This window comes from Mustela putorius, unplaced genomic scaffold (genome assembly GCF_011764305.1).
Source record: "Mustela putorius furo isolate JIRA1106 unplaced genomic scaffold, ASM1176430v1.1 tig00000174_pilon_pilon_pilon, whole genome shotgun sequence".
NCBI classification, from domain to species: Eukaryota; Metazoa; Chordata; class Mammalia; order Carnivora; family Mustelidae; genus Mustela; species Mustela putorius.
The window spans coordinates 26784794-26796441 of record NW_025421304.1 but is presented as its reverse complement, the minus strand read 5'-3'; the positions used below and the strand labels follow the sequence as shown (position 1 = coordinate 26796441).

At 57.2% G+C, this 11648-nt stretch overlaps 3 protein-coding genes across 5 annotated transcripts; all 3 read left to right on the top strand.

The window, feature by feature from the left end:
* The first annotated feature begins 27 nt into the window (after positions 1–27).
* LCAT (lecithin-cholesterol acyltransferase) lies at positions 28–3365 on the top strand. Of its 3 annotated transcripts, none has more exons than XM_004744486.3 (6): positions 28–270; positions 970–1126; positions 1204–1319; positions 1410–1505; positions 1590–1814; positions 2770–3365. In XM_004744486.3, the coding sequence occupies exons 1-6, from the start codon at positions 117–119 to the stop codon at positions 3342–3344; spliced, it is 1323 nt and encodes a 440-aa protein (XP_004744543.1). In that variant the 5' UTR covers positions 28–116; the 3' UTR covers positions 3345–3365. The 3 variants fall into 3 exon arrangements, with proteins under 3 accessions (XP_004744543.1, XP_004744541.1, XP_044932139.1); XM_045076204.1 differs by having other exon boundaries at positions 133–696; XM_004744484.3 differs by having other exon boundaries at positions 1204–1505.
* A 1785-nt stretch (positions 3366–5150) lies between these two features.
* Positions 5151–7713, top strand: PSMB10 (proteasome 20S subunit beta 10). The gene is made up of 8 exons (XM_004744470.3): positions 5151–5335; positions 5542–5629; positions 5718–5815; positions 5921–6061; positions 6342–6457; positions 6568–6626; positions 7265–7416; positions 7543–7713. The coding sequence occupies exons 1-8, from the start codon at positions 5280–5282 to the stop codon at positions 7652–7654; spliced, it is 822 nt and encodes a 273-aa protein (XP_004744527.1). The 5' UTR covers positions 5151–5279; the 3' UTR covers positions 7655–7713.
* A 1807-nt stretch (positions 7714–9520) lies between these two features.
* On the top strand, positions 9521–11631 carry CTRL (chymotrypsin like). Its single transcript, XM_004744468.3, has 7 exons — positions 9521–9672; positions 10303–10406; positions 10498–10577; positions 10695–10776; positions 10929–11109; positions 11195–11328; positions 11416–11631. The coding sequence occupies exons 1-7, from the start codon at positions 9609–9611 to the stop codon at positions 11575–11577; spliced, it is 807 nt and encodes a 268-aa protein (XP_004744525.1). The 5' UTR covers positions 9521–9608; the 3' UTR covers positions 11578–11631.
* Positions 11632–11648: the final 17 nt, after the last annotated feature.

Sequence of the window (11648 nt, the reverse complement as noted above, 5' to 3'; positions counted from 1 at the left end):
TGGCCACCCCCATTGGCCAGGCTGTCCCTCCCACTGGCCTTAGGGCCCCTCCCACCCCCACTCCAGATAAGGCCAGCCCAGGACTGCTTCACTGGGCAATAGGCACTAGGGCTGGAATGGGGCCGCCGGGCTCCCCATGGCAGTGGGGGCTGCTGCTGCTGGGGCTGCTGCTCCCCCCTGCCACCCCTTTCTGGCTTTTCAATGTGCTCTTCCCCCCGCACACCACGCCCAAGGCTGAGCTCAATAACCACACACGGCCCGTCATCCTCGGTAAGCCCCCGTCAGGCCCCTGATGCACCAGGCCAGACCTCAGGGAGCCTGGGCCCCAGCCCCCCGGTAGCAGACCCTGCCAAGGCCCTTCTGCCCCTGCATTTGCCTCATACCTGCCTGTGTTTGAGGGTCCAAAGGCTTCTGCAAAGAAATGAACCCCTTCCCCCACCACACTGTTCTGCGTCTCTCAGCTATCTACCCCAGGCCTGTGGAGTTGGGGGCGGGTGAGCCTGAGGGCTTGGCCTGGGTATTACAAGCTGTGGTCAGCTATAGCCACTCAGCCCCCATCCCAGCAAAGACAAGATGCCCAACCCAGGAAATCAGAAGAGGCCCATCAAGGCCTGCCTCCTTCTCCTAGGCCCAGCCCCCAATCCCCCATACCTATTTGTTCTCACCTTGGACTTCGGCATTAATGGAGAGGCCAGGGTAGGTGTTTGCCTTTTGTAGACCGGGGCCAGTGGCCTTGGCCCCTGGACCTTCCACGCCTGAGGAGAACCTGGGCTCTAGGCTGCTGGGGGGTTGGGGTGGGGGTGTTAAAGGAAAGGATCAAGTCCTTAGTTCCTGGAGGTTGAGGGTGTGGGAGACGGAGGGGCGGAGCTGGTCACACAGCCTGACTTGGTGGGGGGGAAGGGAGGGGAGTGGGGAGAGGAGCACAGGGGAGGAATCCAAAGAATTCAGAATGAAGGCTAGTACCCACAGTGCCTGGCTGCCTGGGGAATCAGCTGGAAGCCAAGCTGGATAAACCAGATGTGGTGAACTGGATGTGCTACCGCAAGACAGAGGATTTCTTCACCATCTGGCTGGATCTCAATATGTTCCTACCCCTTGGGGTGGACTGCTGGATTGATAATACCAGGTACGTGCCCTCCCCTCTGCCGGCCCCCACGCTCAGCCCCTTGGCTGCTGGTGGGCTGAATGTCCCACCGCCTCCAGGGTTGTCTACAACCGCAGCTCTGGGCGCGTGTCCAATGCCCCTGGTGTACAGATCCGTGTTCCCGGCTTCGGGAAGACCTACTCTGTTGAGTACCTGGACAACAACAAGCTGGCAGGTGTGTTTACTGGGGAAAGGGTGGGCTGCAGCCGTGGCCAGCCCACAGGAGCCGTGACCAGAGCCTCCAATGCCACTGCCTTCCCCACAGGTTACATGCACACGCTGGTGCAAAATCTGGTCAACAATGGGTATGTGCGGGATGAGACCGTACGCGCTGCCCCGTACGACTGGCGGCTGGAGCCCAGTGAGTGTCTCTGTAGACAGTGGGCTTGGGGCAGGTGGGCCCTGACCCCTCACTGCCCTGACCCCCCACCCCACTCCGCTGCAGGCCAGCAGGAGGAATACTACCGGAAGCTCGCCGGGCTGGTGGAGGAGATGCACGCTGCCTATGGGAAGCCTGTCTTCCTCATTGGTCACAGCCTTGGTTGCCTGCACTTGCTCTATTTCTTGCTGCGCCAGCCCCAGGCCTGGAAGGACCGCTTCATCGATGGATTCATCTCTCTTGGGGCTCCCTGGGGGGGCTCCATCAAGCCCATGCTGGTCTTGGCCTCAGGTGAGAGGGCCTCAGACCACCCGTGTTAATGAGGGGCCTGGGGTGAAGGGGGATGAAGCTGACCACGGCCCTGCCCTCACTCCTGCTTTTGCTCACATGGCCAGGCTGGGGGTGGGGGGTGTTATTTACCACTCCTGAGGCCTGGCCCCTGTCACTGGCCCCTTGAGAGCAGTAAGCCTGGCCTGGCCTGGTAGCTCCTGCCAGAAGTCTGTTTTGGTGATCTGGTGTTTCAGTGACAAAGGGAAAGTAAATGGAGAGGAAGAGAGGAAGTGAACCCCATCAATCTGACACATGGACCTAGGTCTGTTCCTTGTCTCAGGGCCTGCCCACTCGGATTTCGGCAGGCTTCTGGTTCCAGGAGCCCATTTTCCAGAGATCTGCTTACTGAGAACAGATCTGCCAAAGGCAGGGCCAGTCCCTGGAAGCCCCTCTGCCCTTCCCTGAGAACTGACACAGCTGTCACCTGTTGAGCACTGACTATATGCTGGGCACAGCCAGACTTGACCTTCCCTCCAGTAGCTCATTGATCTGCTGAGGAAAACACTCATCAGACTCCATCAATAAGGGCCAAACAGAAACTCAGTCTGATTTGATTCTTCAATAACATGGCTCTGACCCCGAGTAGCCTCAGTCCACAGCGGCCACCAGACACTTGGCTGAGGGAGAAGCACCGCACCAACCTCTCATCTACACACATATATACCCATATTCCAGAAACCAACTTCTCCCTCCTTTTGGGGCTCTACAGCTCTGCCCCACGTGCCATCAGGGCTTCTCATTTAATAAGCACACACTGAACACCCACTGAATGCTGGCATGCTCAGAGTTTGTGGCTTGGAGGCAGTGTTGGAATTGGGCAGGGACAAGACTGAGCGTCCAGCTGAAATGGGCTGGGAGGCAAGCTGTGGGCCGGACGTAGCCAGGCTCCCTGACCCACCTGGCTTTGTGTTCACAGGTGACAACCAGGGCATCCCAATCATGTCCAGCATCAAGCTGAGAGAGGAACAGCGTATAACAACGACTTCCCCCTGGATGTTTCCCTCTAGCGAGGCATGGCCTGAAGACCATGTGTTCATTTCCACACCCAGAGTCAACTACACAGGCCATGACTTCCAGCGCTTCTTTGCAGACGTGCACTTTGAGGAAGGCTGGTACATGTGGCTCCAGTCACGTGACCTACTGGCAGGCCTCCCAGCACCTGGCGTGGAAGTATATTGTCTGTATGGCGTGGGCCTGCCCACACCCCGCACCTACATCTTTGACCACGGCTTTCCCTACACAGACCCTGTAGGGATACTCTATGAAGATGGTGATGACACCGTGGCCACACGCAGCACTGAGCTCTGTGCCCGCTGGCAGAGCCGCCAGCCCCAGCCTGTGCACCTGCTGCCTCTGCACGGGACACAGCACCTCAACATGGTCTTCAGTAACCAGACTTTGGAGCACATCAATGCCATCCTACTGGGTACCTACCGACGTAGCACCCCTGTGCCCCCAGCTGCCAGCCCAGGGCCTCCGCCCCCCAAATAAAGACCTTCTTTTGCACTCTGAGCTTTGACCTGTAACTTGTGGGTTCAGGAGGAGGCACTAGTGTCCACACACCAGGCTTCGCTGAGCAATAGCCCTAGGCCTGGTGCTTTGTGGAAGGTAAGGGCAAGATGGACTTTGGAGAAGTGTGGCATTGAATTGGGAACCCTGAGATGTATAGCTTCCCACTCTCCTGGTTGAGCTGTTTATGTACATTGCCTCTGCTCTGGGATCAGGGGACTGGAGGAAGCTGCACACATAGCTGTGCAATGGGGGCACCTAGAGGCAACGGTGCAGGGCAGAGAAGAAGTGAGCTGTCCCACCCACCCACTCCCCAAAGGGCAGGTGGATCCCACCTCTAGACAGGGCCTTTTTTTTTTTTTTTTTAAGATTTGTTTCTGAGAGGGGCGCCAGGGTGGCTCACTGAGTTAAGCCTCTGCCTTTGGCTCAGGTCATGATCTCAGGGTCCTCAGATCAAGTCCTGCATCAGGCTCTCTGCTCGGCAGGGAGCCTGCTTCCTCCTCTCTCTCTCTCTCTCTGCCTGCCTTTCTGCCTACTTGTGATCTTTCTCTGTCAAATAAATAAAATAAAATCTTAAAAAAAAAAAAAAAGATTTGTTTGAGAGAGAGAGAGAGAGGCAAAGGAGTGGGAGAGAATCTCAGACCCCCACTGAGCATGGAGCCCCGGCAGGGTTCGACCCCACAAACCATGAAATCATGACCTGAACCAAAATCATGAGTCAGACACTCAACCGACTGAGCCACCACCCAGGTGCCTCCCTAGACAGGACCCTTTGAATGCTAAGTGGGTGACAGAAGTATGTAAGTTTAGAATCTGGGGGAGAGACAGTGACTAATCAGATCATTTCTCTAATGAAGGTTTAATTAATGGAGCTAAGTGGTCTGCGAGAACAATTTAGGGAGCACCAAGGGCCTGAGTCTTGTGGGTCACGGAAGGCTTCCTAGAGGAGCTGGTGCCTATTCTGAGATCATATGGGGTGAGAAGGGTAATGTGGCTACTATAAAGACTTGGCTTTGAGCCTAGGAGCAATATGCACTTGCTGAAGGGTTAACCAGGGGAAAATTGTAACCAGATTTGCAATCTAGGAAGAGTCCCTTCTCTGCAAGGTAAAGGGTAGCCTGGGGTGGGGGCTCAGGGGCAGGAAGCTTGGGGAAGCCAGAGAGGGCCGTGCAGTGTCCAGGAGAGAGAGGATGCTAGCTGAGACTAAAGCGGTAGTTAGGAGAAAAATGTGGACAGATGAAGGGTCATTTGGGAAGTCAAATAAGGCTTGTCCATGGGCAGAGCCCAGCATGCCTCCAGGCCACTAGATGGACGGCCCCAAAGGACCCCTCTAGTGAGAGGGAAGACAGCACCTGAGAGAGGGAAGCTGGAAGAATCAGTGTCAACATGGTGGAGGACTGAGCTTTGGTATTTCAGGTTCCAGGTTTCAGGAAGGAGGCAAAGGCAACAAAAGAGCTGAGAGAAAGAGGATGCCAAAGGACAAAAGGCGGCCACGCTTGGTGCTGCTGGGAGGCCAGTAAGAGAAACCTGGCCAGTGTGACACCCTTAGTGCTGAAGGACTTGAGGTTAGAGTTGGGATATGGGCAGGCAAAGCTAGGGGCTCAGGGTGGAAGGGTGAGGAGCTGCTGAACAAGGGCCAGAGGCATTTGTCCCTCCCTTCAGAGGACTAGGAAGCAGGCTGGAAAACCAGGCAAGGACCTCTCCCCTTTGCCAAGCTGCCCAGGAGCAGTGGTGAAGGTGAAAGTGAAAGAGAAGATGAGGAAGGCACCAGCCAGGCTCTGAGGAAAAGGTGAAAGCGAAAGCGAAAGCGAGAAGGTCAGACCGGCCAGGAGGTTGCCTGACGGAGGACCTGGCTTTGGCCTTTTGCGCTCGTCGCCCATAGCCCTCCAACCCGCAGACCACCCTGCCCACCTAGAGATGCTGAAGCCAGAGTTAGAGCCCCGAAGGGGCTTCTCCTTCGAGAACTGCCAGAGGTGATGGGGGTGGTGGCTGGGGCGAGAGGAGGGACTTCTGGGAGTGGAAGCCCTAAGGCCTTTATTCGGGTGGGGATGGAGAGGTGGCAGAGTGTGTTGGGCCAATTGGATTCCCAGGCTCCCACCCCTAGAGATAAGGGAGTCTAGGACAGAGTTGGAGGATGTGAAGAGGCACCTCAACCTGGGCCACTCCACTCCGTTTCCAGAAATGCATCCTTAGAACGAATCCTCCCGGGCCTCCGGATCCCTCATCCACACAAGACCGGAACCACCATCGCGGGCCTTGTGTTCCAAGTGAGCGGGGGCGTGGGACTGGGGGGATCAGAAGGGTCTCCTGGGGGATCGGACAGGCACTGAGCCAGCAGACCCTCTCCCTCCCCAGGACGGGGTCATTCTGGGCGCGGACACGCGGGCCACTAGCGATTCGGTTGTGATGGACAAGAACTGCGAGAAGATCCACTTCATCGCCCCCAAAATCTAGTGAGAAATCCCCAACCCATTCCCCCAAAGAACCGCCCCCTCGTTCCCATCCCGGGTCCCCACAGGTCCTAGCCCCACCCACACCGATCCTCCCTTCCTTCTCAGCTGCTGTGGGGCTGGAGTAGCCGCGGACGCCGAAATGACGACGCGGCTGGCGGCGTCCAACATGGAGCTACACGCCCTGTCCACGGGCCGCGAGCCTCGCGTGGCCACAGTCACGCGCGTTCTGCGCCAGACGCTCTTCCGGTGCTGGGGGCGGGGGGTGCTAAGATGATGACCCTGAGGAGTGACCGTGGTAGGAAGGGTGGGACGGAGAGGAGGTGGGACAGGACGAAGGGCGGGGTTGCGAGAGTCCCGGAGACCGGAAAAGGCTGACCTAAGAGGAGCCCGGCAACCGGAAGGAGCTATGTTAGGACCCGGGCGCCAGAGCGCAGGAACGGGCGGGGCTCGGGTCCCGGGCGGTGTCACGGAGGGGCGGGACCAGGAGCCCGGTGCTTGGAGCTGACCACGCCCACCCCTTGAAAAGGTACCGGGGCCACGTGGGCGCGTCGCTGATAGTGGGCGGAGTAGACTTCACCGGACCGCAGCTCTACAGCGTGCACCCCCACGGCTCTTACAGCCGTCTGCCCTTCGCAGCCCTGGGTGAGCTCTTCCTCCCCCTCCCCACGAATCCCAGCCGGGCGACCCTGGCCTCCTGTTCATCCGGCGACGCGATGGCCAGGACTGACCTCCGATGCCCCTCCTACTTGCAGGTTCCGGCCAGGATGCTGCTCTGGCGGTACTGGAGGATCGGTTCCAGGCGAACATGAAGGTGAGCAACACCTGTCCCCCACTACGCGTTCACTGATGGGAAGGGCACGTGGGAGCTAGGGTAACACAGAGGTATCCTGGCCTGGTCTAGAGGTCAGGGAAGGCTTCTTAGAGGAGGTGACGACTGAGTGGAGACTGAGGGGACAGTGGAGTCAGAGTGAAGTGCTATTCCAACAGTGCCAAAGTTTGGACCACTTGGAGAAGTCAAAGCTCAGGACCCTTTGAAGCTGAGGGAGAAAGGAACGGCAAGTGGGGTCTGGAGTCTGGATTTTGTTTGGGTTGGGATGAAAGTGGATGCCCTGTGTTGCTTCAGAGGTGTCTAAGGCCCAGAACGGAAAAAGCAATGAGCTGATAGACTGGGGACCAAGACCACATTGGTTGGGTAGACAGCACTGGAAGCAGAACCACAAGTGTGTAAGTGACTCAGAGAAGTTTGTGAAGTGGTGCACTGGGAACACGGCATCTCTGGAAAGGGAAGCAGAGACCAGGGCAAGGGAGCTTGGGGTGGATGGGAACATAGCGAAACAGAGAAGTCTGGATATGAGCAAATGCTAAATACTCTGGCTTCGAGATGAACAAAATCTCTCGGCTGTAGCCTGAAAGAGTCCATCAGGCCTCACGCACACATTATCATCACAGCTGGAGGCCGCCCAGGAGCTGCTAGTGGAAGCCATCACTGCAGGGATCCTGGGTGACCTGGGCTCTGGAGGCAGTGTGGATGCATGTGTGATAATGAAGACCGGCGCCAAGCTTCTGAGAACATTAAGCTCACCCACAAAGCCCATAGAGAGGTGGGAGCATGGGAGATGGGGGACCACTAGGGAGGAGGGGCAGTAGCAGGGGAGATAGGGGGCTGCAAGAAGAGGACAGGCCACAGGATGGGCCCCAGTTGAGAGCCCATCCCTTCCCTCTTGCAGGCCCAGCCAGTACCGCTTTGCCCCTGGGACCACAGCTGTCCTGTCCAGGACAGTGAAGCCACTGACCCTGGAACTGCTTGAGGAAACCGTGCAGGCCATGGAGGTAGAATGAAGTAGGATGATGCTTAGGGCTTGGAACGAAGAGAAATAAACCCAGGAAATACAAAAACACCTGAACAGATGGCTGTGTTGTTCCTGGGTGGAGGGGGGACAAGCAGCCATCCAGACACTGTGGCTCATGTACACCTGCAGGGGCCACTCCCTGCATCGTTCCAGGGCCTGGCCTTACAGGTGTCCTTTACCCATCGCCATAGGCATCTATTCCTCCAGAACTCCAGCCCTGGCAAGCACTGCAGCTCAAGATGGAAGGCCCCTTCCTGACTCTCCAAACTATACAGTTCCCCCTACCACTCCGGTGCCTTGCTCTTGTCCTCTAGTCTACTGAGGACTGTTGTAAAACCCAGAAGGCCCCCCACACTGCCCCCTTTCCGTGGCTCATCAGTGTCCCACAGCAAAGCCCACACCTCTCAGTCAAGGAGACTGCATGGACTCCACTGAGTTAGCCCTTACAACTGATAGAGGAGCTGCTCCCTGACTCCTAGGGCAAGTTCTTACAGAACACTCCTCACTCCTGCAACACCTTTACCTGTGCAACCGCTCCCATGACCAGGCCCACCCTAAGGGCTTCTATTTGGACGTGCTGATCTGTGAAAGGGGCAGCGGGGGGGTGGGGGTCTCCCGAGTTTGCTAGGCTGATGGATCATAGGGCTTATGCAGAGAGAGATGACATGACACATGTATCCAGCAGACCTTTGCTGAGTGCCCCCTGAGGGCCAGCCCAAAGGCTATGTGCTGGCAGGAGATCGTGCCCTCAGAGAGAACAGTTGACTCCACTGGAGCTTCGGAACTGTTAGTCTGCCAACCCCTGGGGAGGGTCTGCTCTGAACTGGACATCCCTGGACCCCTGACTGTGTTCCCCCCTCCCCAATATTTTATTATGAAGATTTTTAAACATAGCAGCTGAATTGCACTGAACACCTCTATACCCACAATCAACTTTACAGTTATTATTGTTATATTTGCTTGATCACACTTCCATCCCTCCATTCCTCTGTTCAACCATTAGCGTGTCTTTTTTTTTTTTTTGCGCATCTTATTTTTTTGATGAGAGTCAAAAAAATGACACTACTTAGAGTCAGTTGGTGCCCCACACCATTAGGAGCCCAGCCAACTTACCTATTGCAGCTTTGCACACGGGGCTGTCTTCTCTTCCTTAGTGCAGGCTCAGCCTAGAACTCTACAACAGCTGGGCTGTGGACACCAAGAACTTGCCCACAGGAACCCCAAGGCCTGGAAGCTGTCACCCTGGGACCCATAACCCCCATCCAGGGTCAGCCAGTCACCAAGTGCTCACACCTAACCCTCCTGTGTGCCAGGCCCCTACCAGGTGTCGTCTCCTCAATAGGAGTGTGGGCTTTGGAGCCAGGTGAAGGTTTGGGTCCAAACGTACTATGTGCTGATGGAAGAGTCACCATCTCTTTGGACAAACTGACTCCTGTTCCAAGTTGGTGAGAAATCACTGAGATGCTATGAGATTTGTGACCTGCCAGAACCCCTGTCCTGGCCGCATGGCCCTGGCCCTCCACAGCACAGCTGGCACAGCTGGACATTCCCTCCACCCATCAGGAACACCCCTGGGTGCTGAGCAGGCTTCTCTGAGTCTGGTGCCCTGACAGCCCTAAGAAACTTCGCTGATCCCAGCCACCATGTAGTCCACACAGACCTAACTTAACCACAAGTCCTTGCTATTTAACACTCAATGCTTGGGATGTTAGGTGGTTCAGGGAACCAATTAGAGACCAGGCTTTGGGGGGTGGACATGAGAGCCTCACACCTGGTCTCTGTCTGATAAAGTCCAGGCCTGAATCCAAGACCTTGACCTAGAGACCCTCCTCCTGACCAGAACATGGGAGGGGGCTGAGCCCACACACCTGGCTTGGCCTCAGGCCTGGGACTTTTGCCCAAGGACGAGGAGAACCATAAAAGTAGGCCCAGCTCTCAACCTCATGCCTGCCACAATGCTGCTGCTCAGTCTGACCCTTAGCCTGGTCTTCCTCGGCTCCTCCTGGGGTGAGTGAGCCTGGAATAGCCCTGATGACCAACCCTAAAGCAACCAAGCTTCCAAAACCAGCCCCAGGCTTCCTGCCCAGGGGCTTGGGGAAGGGGCTGGGCTGGCTGGAAGGGATTAGGTGGACAGAGTGGGTAAAGGAAAAAGGAAGTGCCAGGGTTGGGGTGGTGGGGGCAAGAGGTGGCCAGGGGCTGGTTTCACAAATGGGACAAGATTAGGCCAGAGCTAGGAGCCAGGGAGGGTTTAGGAGGCTGAGAAATGAAGGTTGGACATGTAGTTTAGGGAGAAGCCTCTGGCTGTTGAGTCCTGGAGCAGGTGGCAAAGCCAGGGAGGAGACTATCCCAGGGGTCAGGGAGAAAAATGCCCTGAGTTGGAGGGTGAGAGTGAATCTGGGGAGCAATGGGAAGTAAGGGTGGAGAGAGGTTAGAGGACGGATAGAATCTGGAGGTGAATTAGAGGTAAGGACATAGGTAACCAAGATACCTAGAGGTGCTTAGGGTGAGAAGGGGTAATGAGCCCACTCAATTTGGACCTCTGAGGGCCAGAGCCTGGGGGCACCCAGGAGGAGGTGGGGAGAGCTGGGTGGGGGTGTGGGGGTGTGGGAAGCAGGTCCTCACCAGCCCAATGGCCAGGCTGCGGAGTTCCTGCCATCAAGCCACTACTGAGCTCCAGCCAGAGGATTGTCAACGGGGAGAACGCAGTGCCAGGCTCCTGGCCCTGGCAGGTGTCCCTGCAGGTACATGGACCCCGGGGGTGGGGCAGGGTACCAGGTTCTTCATGCCTAGATGCAGCCTGAGCCCACCCCCACTTCTGACCCCTGACCCCAGGACAGAAGTGGCTTCCACTTCTGCGGAGGTTCCCTCATCAGCCAGTCCTGGGTGGTCACTGCTGCCCACTGCAATGTCAGGTGAGTACTCCCACTTTACCTGCCCCGGAGCCCACCTCTCCCCACCTCCTTCGCCTGCATGCCCCTCTCTTGTCACTCTGCCCTCCCTGCGGCTGCCCAACCCCCTTCTCACTGCAGCCCTGGCCGCCACGTTGTTGTCCTGGGTGAGTACGACCGATCATCCGGTGCGGAGCCTTTGCAGGTTCTGTCCATCTCAAAGGTGAGTATCTAGACTAAAGACATGGAAATAGTGACTGGGGCAGATGGGGGGCTCTGGGGATGAGGAATTCAGGGCAGGCCCTAGGCTAGCCTCCTCAGCAACCATCAACCATGGGGGGCCTATGCCCATGACCATCCTCCCTGGCTCCACAGGCCATCACACACCCTTCCTGGAACCCCAACACCCTCAACAATGACCTGACTCTACTGAAGCTCGCCGCCCCAGCCCAGTACACAAAACGCATCTCACCAGTCTGCGTGGCCTCCTCCAATGAGGCACTGCCTGCGGGCCTCAAGTGTGCCACCACTGGCTGGGGACGTCTCAGCGGCGTGGGTAGGAACTTGGGCCAAAGATCTGGGTGACAGGGCCAGGGTGGGAAGCAGTCATCCAGGGCCTCACCATCCCCTCTGGCCCCCAGGCAATACAACTCCAGCACGCCTGCAGCAGGTGGCCCTGCCCCTGGTCACCGTGAATCAATGCCGGCAGTACTGGGGCTCACGCATCACTGACTCCATGATCTGTGCGGGCGGCGCAGGGGCCTCCTCGTGCCAGGTGAGCATCAGCACCCTGGCCCGCCCTCTGCACTGCCCTGGGGCACCCCCTGACCCCTATGCTGACTGCTCTCCTCTCCCTCCTCAGGGAGACTCCGGAGGCCCTCTGGTCTGCCAGAAGGGGAACACATGGGTGCTTATTGGCGTCGTCTCCTGGGGCACCAGCAACTGCAATGTGCGCCAGCCTGCCATATACACTCGGGTTAGTAAGTTCAGCAACTGGATCAACCAGGTCGTAGCCTCCAACTGAGCTGGCCACAGGTCCTCTCCCCATCTCAATCCAATAAAGACCCCGTGCTCTGTCCTCTTGTGCCTTCCTGT